Source organism: Microcaecilia unicolor, chromosome 6 (assembly GCF_901765095.1).
Source record: "Microcaecilia unicolor chromosome 6, aMicUni1.1, whole genome shotgun sequence".
Classification (NCBI taxonomy): domain Eukaryota; kingdom Metazoa; phylum Chordata; class Amphibia; order Gymnophiona; family Siphonopidae; genus Microcaecilia; species Microcaecilia unicolor.
In genome coordinates, this window is record NC_044036.1 from 330,068,576 (window position 1) to 330,092,047 (window position 23,472).

The 23,472-nt window shown below is 40.1% G+C and overlaps 1 protein-coding gene across 3 annotated transcripts in view; it reads left to right on the top strand.

Moving 5' to 3' along the window:
* Nucleotides 1-23,472, top strand: part of HELZ (helicase with zinc finger) — a 241,411-nt gene that overhangs the window by 58,500 nt on the left and 159,439 nt on the right. For all 3 annotated transcript variants that reach the window (XM_030208449.1, XM_030208451.1, XM_030208450.1), the window contains exons 8-11: nt 2,470-2,668; nt 3,088-3,195; nt 8,379-8,676; nt 10,730-10,997. In XM_030208449.1, coding sequence (XP_030064309.1) covers nt 2,470-2,668; nt 3,088-3,195; nt 8,379-8,676; nt 10,730-10,997 — 873 coding nt within the window. The remainder of the gene's footprint in view (nt 1-2,469; nt 2,669-3,087; nt 3,196-8,378; nt 8,677-10,729; nt 10,998-23,472) is intronic.

Consider the following 23,472-nt stretch of genomic DNA (forward strand, 5'->3'; position numbering starts at 1 on the left):
TTTGGGTGCAAAAATTAATATAAGACAGTGTCTTATATTCGGGGAAACACGGTAGTAAGAAAGTCTTTCTTGAATTTACACGTTTAATAAAATCTCATGTGAGTTACTTCAGTGTACAGTAAAATGAACATCTAATTCTCTTATAGCAATAATTCTAAATTTTAAAAATAGCTAAAATTTCCTTTTTTGTAGTTGTTTTGATTTCAATTCCTGCCCTAACGATGCTTTAGAGCAATCTAATACAGTCGTCAATAGGAGGACACAGACAACACAGTTCCTTTTGGACTAGGACACATGCTCGAGCCAACCAGTAGGTGTTGCTGTTAAGCAATGGCTTGAACACTGTTCATCTGAAGAGACTCTCAGCACTGGATCTCCAGTGTCTTTATTGTACTTTTTTAAATACAAATTTTAGCTTGGGGGAAAATAGTTTTATTTTAATTATTGCTATTTTAGAAGTGTTTATTTGAACACAGTACAGTCTTTCATTGCCTCTTGTTTTTTGTTTTTGCTTTATTTGGTAGCATGGTAGCATTTATATTTGTTCCAATGATGATTTGTACTTCCAGTGATGGTATTTAGAGAGAATCTTTCATTAGCCATCTTTTTCTCTGTCATTGGATAGTTATCACAGCAGCTATTCTTTAACCCCTCTTAAAAATAAATAATTTTTACAATTGCACATATGCATAAAAGGCACGTGCAAATATTTCCCTATTTGCCTGCCAGTGAATTTTCAAAACAGCAATATATGTATACTGTGGCACATAACCCATCAACATTTATAGCTGCTCAAAATTTTGAGCAGCTTGTTTTTGTAGGACTTGGGCTTGAAGGTGGAGATATTCCAACCCCGTTGACCAGACAATACATCTCCCATACACTAAAGTTTGCCTTTCTGAAGAAAGTCCCTTCCCTTCTGTTGTGCAAGGACATTTATAAACTTGAAACATAACACATGCAAATGGCGCTATATACATGTGTATGACACCATTGTTTATAAACATGCAGATGGGGCTATATACATGTGCAGGTCACCATTGTTTGTAAACTTACAGCATACACATGCAAATGGCACTATAGACAATGTATGACACCATTCTTTATAAAACTTGTTGCCTACACATGCAAATGGCGTTACATATATGGATGTGTTTCTGATCTGGAAATGCAGCTTATTTTGGCAGTTTTGTTTATTAAATTGCTGGTACTCTTCTGCACTTGTCCACATAGATGTATTTCTTCAGCTAACACTATACATATTTTATAAGAGACTCAGTGGAACCTTTTATAAAATATTTGCAGGCTTTTGTGCAATAGTTATCCTCTTTTTATCCACATGGGGATTAATTTTATAATAGGGTTTTATTACAGAATAACAATATTTTATGCTTATTTTATCAAGGCTTACATCCACCTGGTATTAGTTAGTAGTCGATATATTTTTAACTGTATTAATACTATTTTTTATCGTAACTCCATAATTTTCTAATTTTTAAACACATAACAGCTTTTCCTTCCTACCCCTAAATCCACACTCAGCCTAGTTTCAAGTATTTCAGTAAAGCGAACCACTTTGTTGCAAACTTTTTACTCTTCCATAAGGACTGTACTCCCCATTCTCCCCTTCCATTGCTCCATTCTCAAGGTGGTTTGGTTTGTTTCCACCGAAGGCCTATTTCATTGTGAGCTGCTGCCAACATTGGCTTTTGATGTTTAATAACTACCCCTTCCCAGTGGGCATTCCCATGCATTAATTGGTTAGTGCAGGAATACTGTATGAGCTCTTACCGCCTACAAATGGGTGGTGGTAATTTTTAAAAATGGCCTGCACAAATGCAACATTAGCACATGGTCATTAAAATAGAAAATTGGCTATTTTATGGTTGTGGTAGAAATGACCGTAGCATACAGGAAACATTCGGGTAAGGGCACACTAAGGCCACTCTCTACCACAGTTAAGTGAAAGTGCCCATAGCCCTTACTTAGGGGGGAAGAAAGCTGCAGCTGTTACTCAACAGCAGCCCCTAGTGGCCAAACTCAGGGACCACAGGTGCATGTTCCAAAGGGAAGTGTGGTTGTGCAGCCCCTAGCCAATGTCATTTGCTACAGTGGCTAGTTTACAGAGAGGACATGGGATTTCAAATGGAGGTTAAAGTACCCCAAGTAATTGTCATGGAAAGCTCATGGCTCTGTTTCCTAGACTTGGTTCAGTTGAGCTGGGAAAATAACAGAGGAGGAAACCACCAGACCCAAAGAAAAACAAAACGCTGGAGGTGTATTAGTGGTTACTATTGGGGTATTTTAAATACCTTTAATTGGTACTTTACAAGTACGAGCTGATTTGGATCCTAATTGTTATGGTGCTTCAGGTGTAAAGTGACTTATATTCTGGTTTTCAGTAATTTCTTCTTTTTAGGGACTGTTTTTTTTACAGATGTATTATATTTACATATTTCTTTGTTTTAGGTTTTTAGAACAAGGAATCTGCAGATATGGTGCTCAGTGTACTTCGGCACACTCTCAGGAAGAACTAGCAGAATGGCAAAAACGGTATGCCTCACGGTTAATACGCTTAAAGCAACAGAAGGAGAGTAAGCAATTTTTGGGCAGTTATATGGAATCCTTAATTGAGAAATGGATGAACTCGTTATCTCCTGAGAAAGTGGTAAGCAAAATAAATTATTTCGATGTGGTTTAACTTTGATAAATCCTGAGCACAAAATCCAATGCTCTAAATTAATTTTACACGTCCATAAACTAATTCCTACTTCTTAACGTTTGTACTTTAGCTTTGCAAAACTGAGTGTTTTTTTAATTTTAATTTTTTTTTGTGGGAAGCGGCAGTGAAAGAAAGAGGCAAACTAGATGATGGCAAAGAAAACTAAAGAGAAAGTGAAGTAAATGATTAGTGGTAGAATATTTTTGCTTGTTGAAAGCTAAGTGGAGCACAGAGAGAATTTTCACCAGCAGTTAAAAATCTTTGTGTTGAAGAAGGCACTTGATGATAGTGAAATCTAACTTAATTACACATTTTCTTGTTTGTGTTCTGAAGTTTCTTGTAACATTTCCATCTTTGATTTTCAGCTTAGTGAATGTGTAGAAGGAGTGAGGGTAGATCACAGTCCTGAGCTATCTGTCACCGTCACCACCAAAAAATCTCATCAAATATGGACGTTTACTCTCAGTTGTAAGGTATGATTCTTGATCTGTTCCTTCGAGCTGTATATGCGTTATGCTTGACTCCTAACATACACGTTAAAGAATTATTATTCTTCAGGGAATTCTCCAGTATAGCTAACATTAAAACACAATGCTAAAGAATTTCTATGTAATGTCATTTTGTATTTTTGAAAGATATTATGGTGCTCATTTTCAAAGCACATAGACTTGCAAAGTTCCATAGGTTTCTATGTAACTTTGTAAGTCTAAGTGCTTTGAAAATATGCCTCTATATATACTAGTATACAGGAATTTTACATGATTTACACATTGACAAAAGAGAAGACATTTCTTCATTATGTTTACTATAGGTGTTTAAAAAGTGTAATAGCAATAAAGTTGGGAGGAAAAGTACAATGAGAATTCATCTAGAAACAGCCCAAGGGTTCTATTTTCTGTCAGGGTTAACTCCTGGATATGTTGAATAAAATTTTGAAGACATATAATCCATTAGTTTTGACTTAATGTCCTCCAAATTGGGGCTTATAATGCATAGTTAACTCAGCCTCTCTTTCAATTAACCTGGTGACAAATTGGACCAAAACACCTGGAAAGTGAGACCAACTTTCCTAAAGGTAAGCTCTTTAGATTCAGCTGAAAAGTAAATCAGTAAAGAGAGAGAATTTTTATGTACTTTACAGGATCTTGCTTGAGCTATTTAACTTCATTGTTTAAAAAAAAAAACCCATGCATTTGAGTCAAAACTACGCCAGTGTAGGATTTTAAATTAAGTTTTATTTCTGACTCAAGATGATTGAAGCATCTTTTCTTAAATTTATATGGTCGTCATATTTTTCTGGAAGAGAAGATTGAAAGCAAAACAAAAGTTGTTTTTCTTTAGATATTAGTTCTGATATGTCACTGTGGGATTGACTCATCCTTTGTTTGAGTCAGATCTTGAATTTAGCTCTAAAGAATTGTCAGTTGCCTTTTTATAATAACAGTTTGTTTTAGAGAGACTTTGTTCCCTCCCCCCCCCCCCCCCCCACACACACATTTTTAAATCTTCTGTCTGTATTCCCCCTGTCACCCTTCCCAAGACAGCTTACCATGGGTGTAGTTTGGTAATTTCATTATTTATTTTTGGGGGGGGGGGGGGAGAGGGTGTGGCTTGGCTTAATAGCATATCATTTGCATACATGCATATTCAATATGGTTCTTCAATAAACACACATACACACACCAGACTAAAACACTGAATATGAAGCTAGTATATCAAAGCAATGAAGTTTTTTTTTTTTTGTTAACTGAAATGAGCCAGCACCAAGGGATATTTCTCTCATTATGCCCCTCACATTTCACGCAAGTTAGCAAGGGAAGAGTGCACTTTTCCCTAGGCCTGACACAGCACCATCTCCGTTCGCTTTCTCCAAGTGGAATGGAGGAGTAGCCTAGTGGTTAGTGCAGCGGACTTTGATCTTGGGGAACTGGGTTCGATTCCCACTGCAGCTCCTTGTGACTGTGGGCAAGCCACTTAACCTCCATTGCCCCAGGTACAAAATAAGTACCTGTATATATGTAAACCGCTTTGAATGTAGTTGCAAAATACCACAGAAAAGTGGTATATCAAGTCCCATTTCCCTTTCCCAAGTCCCAGCTCTTTCTCCTTCTTTATCAGCAACTCTCCATACTATGCCACATAGAAAAAAATACCCTCCACAAACACCTGCTACTGGGAAACTGGAACAATCTGGACTATTACACATTCCCATACAGACACTACATGCTAGCAGAATCCTTCACCTAAATTGCACTTGCAGAACATGGACAGACCCTCACATGATACAAAATAGGGAAAAGAGGGAGAGTAGTGGAAGGATCTTCCAACACAAGACATTATCATGCAGGTAATTGCCAATAAAGCTTCTTGAACAATTACCTGTGTGTTAGTGTCCTATGTTGGAAGACCCTTCCACTACTCTCCCTCTTTTCCCTTCTAAACTATTCATAGTGGTCATTTGTTCCTCCACCTCAGTGGTTTTTATCAATATACAAAACAGGGAACCACAGAAAAAACAGAATAGAGATCTCCCTGAAGAAAGCCAGACTCTGTAAGCAGTGCAAACATTGGTAAAGGAGAAATAGAAATGTATTTTCTCCTGCACTCTGCAAAATACAAAAATAGAAAAGACGTGCATTTCACAAAGCAGGCACATCTCAGTCCTTAAAAGTATTAAATAATTTTTTTTTCTTTTTTACCTTGTCTGAGCACTTTATTTTTCTGATTGGGCTGGTCCCAGTTTCTTTTCCACTTTCCACATGTCAGTGTTCTGTAAATTCTTTTTCACTTTTACGTTTCCATTTCTTCTCTCTCCTCTTGGCTTCTTCCTTTCCTTCTCTACATATGTCTGGCAGTGACCTTTCATTTCATGCAGCCCCCTCCCCTTTATTTGTGTTTATCCCTCTTTTTCTCATCTAACCTTAGTCTCTGTTTCACTTCTCACCTACCTACTAGCTTTTACCATTGCTCCCTCTGTCTCTCATTCAGTCTCCTATCTTTCCCCATCTTACACCCACTTCCTTAACCCCCATTCTCATCCTCTTACCTCTCATCTACTGTCCACTGGATCTCATCACCCTATCAGTCCCCAGCTCTATCTCTTTCATTCCCTTGCTTCCAAGGCCATTCTTTTATGTCTTACCCTATACCCCTTGCCCTTTCTTCCTCTCCCCCCCCCCCCCCCCGCAAGGTCCGGTGTTGCTTTCCCTCCCTCCTCCCACTCCCCAACAAGGTCTGGTATCGCTTGCCCTCCCTCCTCCCACTCCCCAACAAGGTCTGGTGTCGCTTTCCCTCCCTCCCCCCCCCCCATAAGTTCAGTGTCACTCTTCCTCCCTCCCCACAAGTTCAGTGTCACTCTTCCTCCCTCCCTCCCCCCCCCCACAGGGTTGGTGTCACTCTCCCTCCTTTCCCACAAGGTCCGGTGTCACCCACCCTTCCTCCCTCCCTCCCTACAAGTCCAATGTCACTCGCTGTCCCTCCAGGAGGAGTAGCCTAGTGGTTAGTGCCGTGGACTTTGATCCTGGGGAACTGAGTTCGATTCCCACTGCAGCTCCTTGTGACTCTGGGCAAGTCATTTAACCCTCCATTGCCCCTGGTACAAAATAAGTACCTGAATATATGTCAACCGCTTTGAATGTTGCAAAATCCTCAGAAAGGTGGTATATCAAGTCCCATTTCCATTTCCCCTTTCCTCCATCACTCCCTCCCCCATGCAGCCGCTGTCACTGCCACCAGGGCTGCTGGGTCCTATGTCATGCACTCTCCCTTTCCCCTTGCAAGCTCCAGTGTCATGCTGTTTTTCCCCTTGCCCCCCCCCCCCCAGCTGCAGTCTTTCTATCTTCCAGGCTGCCAGCAGCATTAGCAATGTAAGCACGCTGCCTTTGCTCGGCCTAGAAGCCTTCTCTCTGCAGCGAGCGACCTGCCTAAGCAGAAACAGGAAGTTGCAACAGAGAGAAGGCTTCCGGGCCAGGCAAAGGCAGCATGCTTACACTGCTAACGCTGCCAGCAGCCCAGAAGATGGAAAGGCTGCAGCAGGAGCAGAGAGGAGAGGAGGAGGAGTGACACCGGACCCTGCAGGGAGGAGTTGGAAAGATAGATGCCATCATGCCGGATAAAGAAAATGAGGAGGCAAACCATTTGGGGGGGCAATGCCCCCCCCCCCCCCACCCCCAAACTACGCCTGTGTAGCTTGCTGAGATGGCTTTATGAGCCATCAGTGGCTTGGAGGTTGGAAATCTCTTTCATCAGAGTTGTAGCCTGGGAACCACGTGTTACCCAAAACAGCAGCCGTTATATCAGTAGTCACTTCCCTTCCTCCTTGTTCCTGAAGGTAAAGATAGTCTCCTGTATGCAAGAACCAAGTAGTGAATGACTTATGGAAGCTGCCACTTCCATGACACCTTTTTGGCAGACTATTAATATGGTGGTTTGCCATTGTATTCCCCAGTCATCTTTATACCCCAACTAAGGCTGGATACTGATTTATTGACTGAAAGTGATGGATGCCTGAGTTGGCCAGAGGCTTGGCTACCTGACAAATCCCAGTGAAGGATTCAAACTCAAGCCATGGGCGTAGTACGCAAGCGACTTACCAATTGCACCGTGAGGTATTGTTCCCTGTGCCCGAACACATCCTTTTGTGGGACATCTGATCCTGATCAGCCCCATCAAAGGGGTGTCTGAATCTAATCTGCCGTGCCACAGTGCTTTAGCCTGAGCCACATGGTCAGCCCAGGTCTTTTTTGTATGCACTGATTTTTGCTGTGGGCTATAGAAGCAGATTCCTTTAGTGAAAACGTACTGTCCTAATTTATGTAGTGGAAGTTCACTAATGATCTCTAGTTACAGTGCAGTAGTTAGGTTCTTTATTTTAGTATTAGGTTTTGGTTTGATATTTTTCTTGAGATGAGAAGCATCAGTAAGTGTATTTATACCTTTTATTTTGTTTGTACTGAGGTCAGTGGCTTCTACAGTCTCTTAACTTACTTATGATTTTTTTTTTTGTCTGTGATTTATGCCTTTTATTTTACTTATCTTTTGTGTTTACATTGTTGTTTTCTTGAAAAAAAGTTATAAAAAAGAAACCTTTGTAGAACTTTAGATGTTTTCTTATGTTTGAAATGAATAAACAAGAGCTGTTAAATATTAGCGGGTCAATATTCAAAAGCACTTACTTGTGTATCAGCAAACACTTTGCGGACAGGTGCCATGTCCCATCAGTTTTCAGGGGGGCTATCCAGATAATGCCCTTTAAAGTTCTTGCAGTCTACTCCGTCAGTGTCTGGTTAGTGCTTGGGCATTCTGGATAGTCTGGATATTGGATAGTCCGCAGTCCATTATAGTTAATGTGGATTAATTTAGGCCAGTGCAAAGTAATAGCAGTGGTAATTCGGCACATCTGGCTATCCAAATAATGGTGCGGGATGTATATACAGAATATATTTAAATGCTGTTGCTCATGTAAAAAAAAAAAGAGAAATATATGGTGTTTGCATATTGACCCATTGAATGCTAAAACGAAACCATGAAATGACTGCTTTTTTGTTCTTTTTATTTAATACTTTTGAATAGATTTTTGTAATTGAGGAATCAACAGGACTCGTAGCAAATTATTTTCATCTGCTTTTGTGCGAATAACATTTCTTTCTTCTTTTAGCCTGCAAGAATTCTGTATAGAGTAGCATTGCTTTACGATGCTCATCGCCCTCACTTCAGTATCAGTGCAATATATGCAGGAGAGAGTACTGCCCAGGTGTCACAGGAGGTCCCAGAAAACTGTCAAGAGTGGATTGGTGGGAAAATGACCCAAAATGGAATGGATCATTGTATCTATAAAATCAATATAGTATTCAAGACCGAAATATTTGGAACATTTCGACAGACTGTAGTGTTTGACTTTGGGATGGAACCCGTACTCATGCAGAGAATTATGGTGGATGCTGCTTCAACGGAAGGTGATTTTCACTTTTCTGTAAACTATTGTAGTAGTGAGGTACCTCAATAAAAGATTGTTTCTTTGTTGTAGAGAATGTATTTACAGTTTGTCCTTTCTGCTGTGTCAGCCAGATAACTGGGTGGTTTATTAATCATTTCAATTTATTCATCCATTTAAGTCTTTATATCTCACGTGCCTGTCCCACGCTTCCTTAAATTCTGACACAGTCCTCGTCTCCATGACCTCCACCAGGAGGCCATTCCACATATTTACTACCCTTTCAAACTGATGGTCTAGCCCAGTAATCTGCTTCCAGCAGTGGTCAATCTAGGTCACAAGCACTTGACAGGTTCTCAAATAGTAGCAAGATTCCATGCAACCAATCCCAGGGACAAGCAGTGGCTTTCTCCTTTTCTATCTCAGTAGCAGACTATGGACTTTTCCTCCAAGAACTTTTCCAAACCTTTTTTAAACCCAGATTCGTTAGCTACATCCTGAGGCAACGAGAGAGCGACTTATCCAAGGGAATGGCAGAAGTGGGACTTGAACTCTCCTTGTTTCTAGCCCATTGCCTTAGCTACTAGGTCACTTCCTCTTTGGCTGTTTGTAAAATCAGCCCTGTGGTTAATGTAGAGTCAGTCATCCTGTTCATGCAGAGTAAACACCATAAAAGAGTGATGTAGCCATGGAAAATTACCTCTAATTTATGAAATTTCAAGGAGAATTAGACTATGTAGTCTGAGTTAATTTGGAAGTTTGAGAACTGATGTCCATCAATTAATTTCCCTCGGGATGTAATAATTCTGTCCATTAAACTTGACCTTGGCAGTAGACTTACTAAGATGTAAATAAGCTCTACTGTAATTTAATAGAAATACAGTCTGCCTCTATTTTTATGGCTTCAACATAAGGAATATTTCTGTGAAGGTATTCAGAAAGCATTGTTCACATATGAGTTGTATCATATTTTTGCCCACCTTTTGAAAGGGCACACCACCCAGCTATCTATCTTAGTAGAAACTTTTATTCTACTACGCAGTACTCTCACCCAACTACTTTTTCATTCCATTTGGCTGGCAAAAAATTCTGAAGAGAACACTGCTCTTTGTCGAAAAACAAAAGTAGAGTTTCCCATATCTAATGTGAATACTTTTCTTATTTTGCTACATAAAATTATTTGCAGAGAGAGAATGTGAGCAGACAGTACAGTGGTTAAAGTCCAAAGAATATTGACATGTTTCAAAGAGAAAGTAATTCAATCCATGATGCAGTTGCAACGAAATAGAGTGAACTCAAGAGAGAGCGCCTTTTTCTCTTTTCAGGAGCTGTTTTATATTTTTGTATTGCTTGGGTGGTTGGTCAAGGTAGCACATTTCTGAACAGACAATGCACACTAACTCGGCACCTGGTCAAAATAGCCCTGACAAAAAAGCTCCCGACATAATAGCCCCTGACATTGCCAGTGTCAAAACGGCCTGCCCACTTGTTTTGGGTGGTTTGTTGTGGGGAGGGAAGTTATATGGGAGGGGGAAGAATAAAAATGAAAACATAAGAATATCAAATGGTTCCATAGCTGCATTGAACTTGTACTTATGTGACTTAATGAAATGAGATTCATTGTCTTTTTGTGGAAGTATTTTTTGTTACTTGTTGGTACTGTTTTTGTGAGTTTGAATCATTGTACTGGCACTCAATGATCAATAAAGATTCTTATAAATTAAAAAAAAAAACAACAAACGGCCTGCCCACAATATAGCCCTTGACAAATTAGCCCCCTGACAAAAGGGCCCGATCAGGCTGCCCAGAATATGGCTCTTCATTTTTTTTCTAGGGGCTATTTTGTCAAGGGTTATTTTGTGGGAGGGGCAATTTTGTTAGAGGCTGATTTGTCAAGGGCTGTTACCAGGCTATTTTGTCGGGGCTATTTTGTCAGGGCGCCCACTGACACTATCATGATAGTATTTCTGTCATGCCATAGAGCTCTGAAGCACAGCAGTCAAAAATAGGAAACATTGCTCATGTAGGAAAATAGCTTAAAATTTAAAATGTTTTCTCCCTGTTTATTCATGCAGATCTTGAATACTTAATGTATGCACGACAGCAACTACTAACCACAGCTAAACGTTGGGATTCTACTTCTAAGACAATTGTAGATTTTGAGCCTAATGAAACTACTGACTTAGAGAAGAGCCTCCTTATCCGATACCAAATTCCTCTGTCAGCGGATCAGCTTTTTACGCAGTCTGTCCTGGATAAATCATTGACCAGGGTCAACTATCAGTCAAGGTTTCATGACCTGTTGTACATTGAAGAAATAGCACAGTATAAGGAAGTCAGCAAGTAAGTAAAGATTTTAACAGCCTTTATTGCCTTCGTTTAAGAAAGTCTGTATGGTCTGGTGTTCTTGATTGAAGAACATGTGCCTTAGTTTGGTTTGAAAGGCATAGCTATTCAATTCCATTGTTGGAAGGGTGTTGGTACAGAAACCTTGGAAGCATGAATATTAGTTAAGACAAAATGAATTGATACTATATTGAATAAAAGCTGCAACTTTTAAGACCGAAGGAGGCTTAATGTTGTCAGATATCTATAGGTCTGTTAAGTGTGAAATAGCCGTACAAGGAAAAGCTGCATTATTTGTTAGTAATGGAAACAATCACAGACCCTTTGTGTCAGGATTGCTAGTGTGGTAAAAATTTAAGGTTCAGAACTGGGACTGGATTTTATAAATTCACTCAAACTGATGAAGATCAGCGTTGGAGGTTGTGAATGTTGCCATCTTTTACCTCTTCTACCTCTTCTTACTCCTCTGAACTTCATATGTAGTGTGTAGTGTTTTTTTTTTTATTTTTTAATTTTCTGCTGGCTCAGTTTATCTGTGCCTACAGCTCAGATAAGAGGAAATGATGACCTAATGAGTCTCAATCACCTAATAGCTTGTTCAAGACATATATGAATGAATGAGGTGCTTGAAGCTGCCTGAGATTTGCAGAGGCAGGGGACTGTGCAGGGTGAAGGTGTAGTATCCTGTTAGGGTTTAGATCTATCTTCTTTTTTGGGATAATATGGAGGAGATGTAACTCAGCAGGCTACACTTTGTTACTTTTGTCTTTTAAGCAAGATAAGGAGTCATTTTACACCTGTACTTTCACATTCAAATGCCATTGCTTATGGAAAAGCATGTTTGGATTTTTCCAGGTGTTTAAAAGAAAACCCAACCATGCAGGAAGGAATTCTTGTCTATATAGCAAGAGTTATAGACTCGATGGGAAATGTGTGTATGCGTATGTTACCTAAGTAAAAGTGTTGTTAAACCGGGGGATAATATTCCTATCTTTTTGGAGCCTCCCCAGCTTCAAGTTTTTCTTGATAATAGAGAAGGGGTGTGATTTGGATTCTGGTTAGTGGCTGGGGGTTTGGTGGTCCCGTTGTGTAAATGAATAGGTGTTTGCTGCAGCTTGTTTTCGTTTTCTCTATTTCATGTATTTTTCACCTGTTTATATATCTAGGAGATTCTGTTTTATTTATTTTTTGTTTACGTTAGTAGATAAGGGGAATTTATTTCCCTTTCTGTTTTGTTTTTCATTTGATGATACTGGTATATTTTTTGTATCACTATCAAGGTATTCATGATGCATGGTACAAATAATGCAGAAGAAATAATGATTCTTTGAGTACTTATTTAGGGGATGTTAGAGGTGGTCTGATCAGTAACTTGTTTAGTTATATTATCAGTGGTATCAAGCTTTGTGTTTATCATTGTATTTGCTTTTTATTCAGGAAGAGAGAGAATAGCAGCAGGACATTTGCTTCATAGTTCCGTAGCCTGAATCACTAGAAGAATGTGCAGTTGAAGAATTCACCCATAGGTGTCACCACAGCCAACAGAAATATTAGTGGCACTACATGTAAATATCTCGAGCTGATTTTTAACAGTGAAGTTTGGATGGTAGACTCGTATCCTAAGTCTGTCTAATGAAGAATTTAGAGTTAGCTCATTTGGAACAGTTTTAGCAGATTTTGATTCACTTGACTAAAAAGAAAGACATGTATAACAAAAATCAGTTAATGTTATATGCTGCAGAAATAGTTAGCAAGATCCTTTGCTGCCATCCAGCTTAATTTAAATCATCTTCCATGGACCTTTTAACATGATGAATGGAATAAAAGACCACAGTGGATCTATTGGGAATCCTTCTGGGTACTGGTGACTTGAATTAGCCACTGTTTGAAGAGAGGATGCTGAGATAGGACTTTTGATCTGACCCAGTTGGGCATATTTATGATCTTGTGTTCTTAGCCATGATTTCTAGATCACAATTTTTATTTGGTTTTAATATCAGAAGGGCAACAATTGTGTACCTGTGAAGGCTCACTTACATAGAGCATCAAGATTGGAATTCAGATGTCCAGGTCTGGACTTGCTCAGTTCTGGTGGTATTTTACAAAAGGCTCTGCCAAATGCAGAGCCTTTTCTAAAATACCTATAAGGAGACGCAGGAGTATATGCCTGTTTGCCTATTTCAACAACTCTTTTTGTCATCTCTTCTTGAATTTCCTTTGTTTGTGACATATCATTCTTGTAAAAACTTTGTGGTGACGTTCACTCTCATGGTAAGGCTCAATACATTGAGAGGTTTAGATTGAACAGGGCTGGCTGTGATCAAACCTGGCAATCATCTGAATCTAATTATCAATAACATCTGGTCGATTGGTTGACTGAGTAACTAGGGGGCAGTTACTTTTTCACATGGGTGCTATGGGTGTTTGGAAACTTTGCTCCTTAAAAAAAAATGATGTAATTTAAAAGGTTCCCTTTGTCTATTGCACCAGGGTTGTTTTTGGAGCTCTGTATCATGGGCTGCAAAGCTAGTGACTCCTTTCCTTAGTGACTGACGCTGCGAGCACCCATAGCCCCAGATAACTCATTATATAGAAGACACAAATTTGGCAGGGCTGGTGCAAGAGTGTTATGTACTCTAGGCAAGCTTTTAGCCTTGCACCCCTCCCCCCCCCCCCCCCCAACTTTGTAGCCCCTAGGCTGCCCCTGACGACATAATTATGCTCAGCAGTTATAATCACTTCAACTTCACCCCTTTTTGAAAATTGCCCACCCTTCATATAGTTTAAAGTACACACAAATGGGTTTTTGAGTATATGGCTCTCACAGCCTATTGTTTTCCTTCGCAGCTGCTCTTTATTGCCCCCCCCCCCCCCCCCCGATTTCCTGCACAACATGCCACCTGGTCTGCCTAATAGTTAAGCTGACCTTGTTACTTGAGGATTCAGTTGGGGTCCCTGTGCATGACATTGGTGGGCTGGCCAAATTGGATAAATATTTAGAATAAACACATATAATTTTCCTTATTTTCCTTTGAGTAATTATATACTATTACTAGGGGCAAATGTTTGGTGCTACTAGGGAGAAGACTGGATTTTCTATGATAGAGTATGCAGGAATTTAATAACAGACAGTGACTGTTCTGCACCATTTCTGTAAAATATCAGTGAAATACATCCTTAATGTTGAAGGAAAATTATTCGCAAATATCTAGTCTCCCTGATTTGAAAGTTAGTAGCCATAAGTTGAGAAACAGAGAATACACAAGAGGGCGCCATTGTGATTTAAAGGAAATTGCATGTGTTCTAAAGCAGAGTAAGTACCCCTGGTTTTTCACTTAGCCTTACATATATGGTTTCTAACAGAGCTAAGTCTTATACAATAAGAAGGGTCATTACAGGTTTGAGTTAGGAAGTGTGCCGAAATTAAAGGTCAACAAATATATATATAAAAATATACAGTGATAGTATAGTAAAAAGTTAACTTTTAATATATTTCTTGACTAGTTCTTTGGAATTATATGTACTTCATTGGGTCAAAACATGAGCAGATAAAAACAAATGATGATGTTCCCTGAATATTAAATTTAGATTTAAGTCATCTTTTCTTTGGTCGCTGAAAGCAAGTTAAATTCAGGAAGCCGTCAAAAGAATCTGTTGGACCACTAGATGACCGAGGAGTAAAAGGGGCGATCAGGGAAGTCAAAGCTGTAGCGGAGAGATTAAATGAATTCTTTGCTTCGGTCTTCATCAAGGAAGATTTGGGTGAGATACCGGTGCCAGAAATGGTATTCGAAGCTGAAGAGTTGGAGAAACTGAATTAATTCTCTATAAACCTGGAGGATGTAATGGGACAGTTCTATAAACTGAAGAGTAGCAAATCTCCTGGACCGGATGATATTCATCCTAGAGTACTGATAGAACTGAAAAATGAACTTGCAGAGCTATTGTTAGTAATATGTAATTTATCCTTAAAATCGAGCGTGGTACTGGAAGATTGGAGGGTGGCCAATGTAACACCGATTTTTAAAAAAGGTTCCATAGTAGATCCGGGAAATTATAGACCGGTGAGTCTGACGTTGGTGCTGGGCAAAATAGTAGAGACTATTATAAAAAATTTACAGAGCATATTCAAAAGCGTGGATTAATGAGACAAAGTCAACATGGATTTAGTGAAGGGAAATCTTGCCTCACCAATCTACTACATTTCTTTGAAGGGGTGAACAAACGTGGATAAAGGTGAGCTGGTTGATATTGTGTATCTGGATTTTCAGAAGGCGTTTGACAAAGTACCACATGAAAGACTCTAGAGGGAATTGGAGAGTCATGGGATAGGAGGCAGTGTTCTATTGTGGATTAAAAACTGGTTAAATGATAGAAAACAGAGAGTAGGGTTAAATGGTCATTATTCTCAATGGAGAAGGGTAGTTAGTGGGGTTCCCCAGGGGTCTGTGCTATGACTACTGCTTTTTTTTTTTAATATATTTATGTGACTGCTGCTTTTTAACATATTTATAAATGACCTAGAGATGGGAGTAACTAGTGAGGTAATTAAATTTGCTGATGACACAAAGTTATTCAAAGTCATTAAATCGTGGGAGGATTGTGAAAAATTACAAGAGGACCTTATGAGACTGGGAGACTGGGCGTCTAAATGGCAGATGACGATTAATGTGAGCAAGTGCAAAGTGATGCATGTGGGAAAGAGGAACCCGAATTATAGCTTCCTCATGCAAGGTTCCAAATTAGGAGTCACAGACCAAGAAAGGGATCTAGGTGTCGTCGTTGATGATACGTTGAAACCTTCTGCTCAGTGTGCTACTGCAGCTAAGAAAGCAAATAGAATGTTAGGTATTATTAGGAAAGGAATGGAAAACAAAAATGAGGATGTTATAATACCTTTGTAGCGCTCCATAGTGCAACCGCACCTCGAATATTGTGTTCAGTTCTAGTCGCTGCATCTCAAAAAAGATATAGTAGGATTAGAAAAGGTGCAGAGAAGGGTGACAAAAATGATAAAGGGGATGGGACGATTTCCCTATGAGGAAAGGCTAAAGCGGCTAGGGCTCTTCAGCTTGGATAAAAGGCGACTGAGAGGAGATATGATAGAGGTCTATAAAATAATGAGTGGAGTTGAACGGGTAGATGTGAAGCGTCTGTTTACGCTTTCCAAAAATACTAGGACTAGGGGGCATGCGATGAAACTACAAAGTAGTAAATTTAAAATGAATTGGAGAAAATCTTTCTTCACACAACATGTAATTTAAACTCTGGAATTCGTTGCCAGAGAATGTGGTAAAAGCGGTTAGCTTAGCAGAGTTTAAAAAAAGGTTTGGACGGCTTCCTAAAGGAAAAGTCCATAGTTCAGTATTAAATTGGACTTGTGGAAAATCCACTATTTCTGGGATAAGCAGTATAAAATGTTTTGTACTTTTTTGGGATCTTGCCAGGTATTTGTGACCTGGGTTGGCCACTGTTGGAGACAGGATGCTGGGCTTGATGGGCCTTTGGTCTGTCCCAGTATGGCAATACTTATGTACTTGTGTATGACAAGCAGGATACTGATTTCTTCATATGTGGGTGACTTCATCCAATGGAGCATTGAGTGGGAACAGCTTTCCAGCTATATTCAGGCTTTTGAGAGAGTTCTACCACTCATGTGTACATCCACTTGCTACTGTTGTGCAGGATCTTGCCTGTTGAGGAAAAACAAAATGAAAAGGGGAACGACCAAAAAAAGTGCTAACCAAGGGGATATTTATTAAAAATGTCACAAATAAAGATCAACTAAAAAGACATACAGTCCATAGGGATCTATAATAATGATGTCAAGACTTGATGCTGTCCTGCGTTTTGGCGCGCAGTGCACCTGCCTCAGAAGTCACACCTTCACCTGGACTTATAAATCCCTTGTATCTGTTTAAAGACTGTTATAAACACACCACCATCAAGCAGCCCCCCCCCCCACTCTGTTGGGCTGTGACTGCAAAATGAAATACCCTGAACAATTCATTTTGGCAACAAAAACTAAAAGACCAATCAGAGCTCAACAGTTGCGCTTCTCTTGTGCTCCCTCTTAGATCATGGTGGGTGGTATATTTATAGCTGTTTTTGAGATTTTTTGCTTTTATTTTGTTTGTCCTGTCACTGCCTTGCTGTGTTTCTTTTGTTCCCATTAGCCATCTTAGTTAAGGTTTTCAGTTGTTTCAAGTTTCCTTTATTTTCTCATTAGTTTGGTTGTGACCACAGTAACCTTGAGCATGAGTCATTTAATTTCGCTGCTGTTGTTTTTCCAGACATGTCCTAGTGGGTTCAGAAACTAATTTTTTTGCTACCTGGGGCAATGGAGTGTTAAGTGAAGAGGGTACATGCTAAATGGAGCAGGGAAGAAAGGGCAGGTGCTAGATGGAAGAGGGAAAGAAGGTGACAGATGCTGGATGGAAGGGAGCAGAGAAAGAGGGCACAGGCTAGATGGAAGGGGGATAAAAGAAAAAGGGCAGATGCTGGATGGAAGAGGTAAAAGAGAGGGCAGATGTTTGGGGAAGAAAAAGGGCAGATGCTGGATGGGGGGAAAGGGTAGAGTTAGATACTAGGGGGAAAAAGGAAATTAAATAGGAGAGCTGGGGTGAAGGAAAGAGATGGCAAGCTGTGGGAAGATACAGTAAAAAGAGGGAAATTGAGGACTGGATAGTAAGAATTATATGTAGACAGAGACAGAAAGTAAATTGAAGAAGGCTGAAAGGAGAAGAGAAAAATGACAAATGAGCAGGAAATCCTGGCAAGAGTATTAAGATGAGGAAAGCAGAGACTGGGACCAACACAATCGGAAAAAAATGTAAATGGCAAGATAAAGGTAGAAAAAATAATTTTATTTTTAGTTTAAGATAAGTGTGGTAGCTGTGTTAAACATTAAGAATAGAAAATGGAAATAAAGTGTTATCTTTTTATTGGACTAATTTTAATACCTTTTTGACTAGTTTTCAGAAACCAAAACCTCCTTCCTCAGGTCAGGAGAGGATATCATAACAGCAGTATACTGTCCTGACCTGTGGAAGGAGGTTTTGGTCACTGAAAGCTAATTGAAAAATGTATTTAGTCCAATAAAATGGTATCATATTTTCCATTTTTTATTTGTGTTAGTAATGTGATTTGAAATATGTCATTTTTTTTTGAAATTACATCTGCTATCTTTATATTTTGCACAGTACAGGGGGATATGCATCGCAGTTTCTCTTTCTCTTGTGTTGCACTGTATGCAGAGTCTGGCTTCTTGGGGGTTCAGTTTATTTTTTTATTTCTATTTTTAGTTCAGGGTTACTCATTCAGAGTAGCTATAAACTACAGTAGGGAAAGCATGAAGAGTATGGCTCATAGAATTTTTTCCAACCTCCCTGCGAGTGTTTATGTATGTATGTATGTATGTATGTGTGTGTGTGTGTGTGTGTGTGTGTGTATGTATGTATCTGTAAGAAGTACTCATAAGGTAATGTAGCAGAAAGTTTTTGCTCATGTCAACTCTGTCCTCGGTCCATTGTTGAGGGCCTGACCATGATCTCTTTCATTGTATTCTTCTGTTCAGATGTCAGAGATATGCTTGGTCGAGAGAAGCAGCTTGACCAAATTTTTGGTGCTGATAAGACCAGTCCATCGACTGGTATTGGAAGTATCAGTGTCAGGTTCTCAAGGATAATCTGGGCTCGTGAGCCCTTGGGCTACTGCCGTTGAGCGGCAGTGGCAGGCAAAAACCCCCAACCAGAACTGGACTAACAAACCAACAAGACAGGAGCTGCAGATGTAGATAGGCAAAGCAGGAACACACAGGACTAGAACAATCGGACTGGAACACAGGACTCGTGCAAGACTTCACCTGCGCTTGACCGCCGTTCCCTAGGGGTTGAGCCCCTAGGTGCGGGCAGCCTGCAGGACTTATGGGATACAGGAACTCACACAGGGTATAGGACTCTAAAGCAAGCTTGACTAAACAAGGACCAGGAATCAGGACTCTGAAATGAGGGTACTCACTCAGGTACCGGATACAGCAACAAGCTTGAAAGAACAGGGACAAGTAAAGGCAGAGGGGAACTAGAGACACAAAATAAGACAGACAAGGCGGAACACAAAGCTAGGCTACATCCACAGACAAACACCAGAGCATTGGCAGAAGGCTGAGCACAAGGCAGCCACAACACACACAGACAAACAAACAAACACTAGAGAGAACCAGGCTCACCATAGAGTACTGCAGCCAGAGAGAACAATCCCAGGTGTAGTATGGAGAGCTAATTACACACACACTGGCAGCAGCCAGCCCAGGGAGACAAAGGAAGAACTACAGGCAAGGGAATATAACAAACACCACTGACCAAACGGTCACACTGAAACAGAAGGCAGAAATGCCAACAAACAAGAATAGAACAGAAGAAGCACTGCCTACAGACAGATCCAAGCAGAAGTGCAACTGCACACCGGCTGACCTTTGGCGTTGCAAAGGCGAACTTAGGAAGTTCCCATGTGGTAATAAAGGCACTACAGATGAGGTCACCAGAAGGGTGTGGCTTGGCAGCAACAACAGCAGAGCATGGCTTGGCTGGAACAGGATCCCAGAATGGACTAGACTGTATTGGAACGGATTTCAGAATTTTCACACAGGCTTCAGGATTTACAAACAGACTTGGCTTGGCTGGAGGAACCCCAAAGCAAGTCCGACAGGGAATATAGTCACAATCGTGACAATCAGTCTCCATAGCTCCTGGAACTGCATCGACACATAGGATGCATTGACATTGAGTGTGTCTCAGTCACCATGTGTTGATAGAGGCCATCAGGATTGGCCAATTGATTGCCACCCTAGGAAGAGGAAAGAGTCATCCTCATCTTCATGGGTGCTAATGGAGAAAAGTGCTGGACATCAGGCAGAGGCCAGGGTACATCGCCATCAAATCCCTTTGGAGCATGTCACGGGGAGCACTAAGGCACTGAGGTCAGTGTCTTTGAAGCACCCCTGATGGGAGGACTGCTCATTCTCCGAGGTATTAGAAGGGCAGCAACAGTCTCAATGGAATTGAGACTTAGCCTCCAATACATCCCAAGCAACTCAGAAGGATGCGGCCACTCCTCCTTTGCCCTCTGTCTTTGTTGATTTGGCAGCTTTTGAGGAACAGCTCATGAAGAAGTTTGAGGAATAGATTGAATTCTTGACATTAAACTGCTGCATCAACAGTGTTAATGTTGAGACTCAGTCATTCAGCTGATACTTGAGACCCATTCACTGTCTGCAGGAGATGCGCCAACACTGAGGCCTTGAAGGGTTTGCCTACTGCACTTGGGGAGGAAGCTTCCTCGGTGCATCAGAGATTCCCCGTGTCTTGTCACCCCTGGTTCAGGCCTGACCAAGTCAATTGTTTGAAGCAGGCAGAGACTCGGACATCTCCTGCGGAGTACTTCTGTGAGTCTGAATCTGAATGCTCCTCAATATTTGAAGAAAAGCCAGGGGTGGTCTTAGGAGGAGTTCACTAATCTCCCATCAGATCCTTCCCCAACAGATGAGAGATGTAAATCTTTTCCAGAGGAGTTCTTGTTCTCTTGAGTTTATTAGGGAGATGGCTAAGGCTGTCTCATTTTCTTTAGAGACCAAGGAGAAGCCAGGAAGAAACATTGAATATCTTCCGGTTCCTTCTCCCCACCCCCAAGCTCATTTACAGCATTCTGAAGGATATATAGATGAGAATATGGGATGCCCTTCCCCCATCTCCTGTTAAGAGGTAAGGATCTTGGAGTCCATTGGAAATAAATTCTTTCAGAATGCAATACTCAAGTACTCCATAGCATCTTACCAGCTCTTCATGAGCATTTATTTGTGAATCTTAGTGTGTAGTAGAATTGGTTGATACTCTCTTGTAGGAAAAGGCTGACAAACTCCATGAGCTAGTAGCCAAAGGAAAGGAATGGGGGAAATGGTTTACCTGACCTATGATATTTTTGATATGGCATCTAGAGCCTGCACAAGTCTGATTGGTTCCTGCAGAATTACCTGGCAGTCGGGCTTAGACCACAAGCCAGGAGAAGGTTGCTGATGTGCTGAGTCGTGGAGAGAATCTTTTTGGAGATATGGTACAGGAGGCTGCTGTGCTTATCAAGCAATATTGAGACACTCATAAGACCGTCTCCAGTCCCATTCCTGACCTGGTCCTCTCTTCTAGGAGGTTTTATAGTGGAATACAACAAAATCCTCTTATTGTCTTAGGTGTAGGTATCCTCCAATCTCCCACTCCTTCCAACCACTCTTATGTCCCACAATTATCCAAAAACAAGTTTCAGTTCAATGTGGCTTACAGTTAGGAAAAATTACAGTAATGTTTTACAGTTACAAAGCAGTATAGAACATCAGTAACACATAATTAATCATAATATTTCTTGAAAAGGTAGGTTTTTAATTCTTTTCTGAACTGAAAATAGTTTAATGCTTCTTGTGTTCATGGGAATTGAATCCCAACATTTAGAACCCAAATAACTAAATCTAGCTGTATAGATGGATTCGTAAACGGTTTCTGCAGTTGGGTAAGTGAAGTAATAAGTAACCTCTGGTTCCTGGACTTCCATTTCTTGGTGATAGTTCAATCAAGTCTAGCATGTAATCAGGAGACATTCCAAACAATCTTACTCATACTAGACAGCTGAGGGTCCAAATGTTCCATTTATCTCCACAGTCAAAACCATGGACAGGGGTTTGACCATCTCCAGCAGAGTATAGCTTGAATACCTGAAAACCCTGGAGAATCTTCCCATATGAAGGGAGGCTAAAATTAAAGCATTAATAGAGTGATAAACACATTAAAATTTTAATGCAGATCATGATTTTTAACGCCGCCCAATTTTAATTTATTTTTTAATGCTGACCCCCCCCCCCCCCCCCACCTCTACAGATTTTCTCTTCAGAGAATATCGGACAGCAGCAGTGATTGCCGCGTGCGGCTGACCCGGAAGCCTTGCCTCTGGCATATCCCACCCTTCCTCTGACAACTATTTTTCGCAAATCTCTTAAGACATATCTCTTCAGCAAGGCATGCAATGAGAACTAATAGCCACAATAATTCACCCGACAATCCAATCAATTAAGATAACTCATCGACTATAGCTACCTTTAGCACCCTCTCCTTCTTCTTTCTATCCTCATCTAACCTCTGCACAATAATAAATGTATATGTCACCTTGCAATGACAACGTTATCAAAACTATGTAAGCCACATTGAGCCTGCAAATAGGTGGGATAATGTGGGATACAAATGCAATAAATAATAATAATAATAAATAACTTCTATTTTGCTGCCAAACACAGCAAAGACAAGACTTCCAGGTCAGCTGAATGCAGCATGTTGGAATCGCTGCTGTTGGTGGAGTCATTGTCACTGCTAGAGCCAGCTAAACTGATTTTCCTCCTACTTTCAGGTTCACACATTCTCTGTTCAAATGCAAATGATATTCTACTATACAAAAGTTACAACCTCTTCAAAATGCAGCAGAAAGTCTAATCACATTAGCCTGACCCTTCTCGCCCTTTACTGGCTTCCAGTAGTCTTTTATATCCAATATTGGATTCTGTTTCATAAAATTCTATGCATTGGTATCCTGCGCATCTCGCACATCTCCTCATTCCCTACTCATCTCAACTGCTTTGCTCCGCTTTCTCCCTGTTTGGTCCACTAGAATGGAATTTACTTCCACATTTGGAGAGTTGAAACAAGCAGTCCCACATTTTAAGACACTGTTGAAGACTTACTTGTTCTCTCAAGCTTTTGTAGACATTTGAGATTGTTGTCTTTGGACATTGGGCTTAGCACCTCAGCTAATCTTTCTACTGTAATCTTTGTTCTATCTTTTAATCTTGTTTAATACCTCTAACTTTTCAATTTACTGATATTTAATTCTTTAAGCGTTAAATTCTTTAAAATGTTTTAAACTTTGTTTATTTTTTTTAATTTCAATTTCCTTTCTATATTTTATAGGCAATTGATCTTGTTTTATTGTAAATCACTTTAAGTAATTTATTAACCATCTATGAAAGGTGGTGTATCAAACGTTAAAAGTAAACTAAACTCTTGTAAGGGGCACTATTTCTCCCCCCCCCCCCCCCCCATCATCATTATCATCATTTTTGGTGACTATTCCCTCACCACCCTTGCCCAGGAAGTTTAAATATTCAAGTTTACACTGCCATCAGAGTATTGATTTTCAGTTTAGTATTAGCATTTTATTTGAAACTTTATTTCTTATTGCCAAAATTCATGTTGTGATTAAGTGCAGTTAATCATGGAACAAAAATATTTAATTGCATGCTAAATTAATTATGATTAAAATTTTTCATTGTTGCCCACCTCTAATCTGGATGACCCAACCTCCCATGCTACAAATTGTTGTATAACATTTTCACCTTTAAACTTCAACTCCTCCCCAAACAAATCTTCACTAGCTCCTTTTG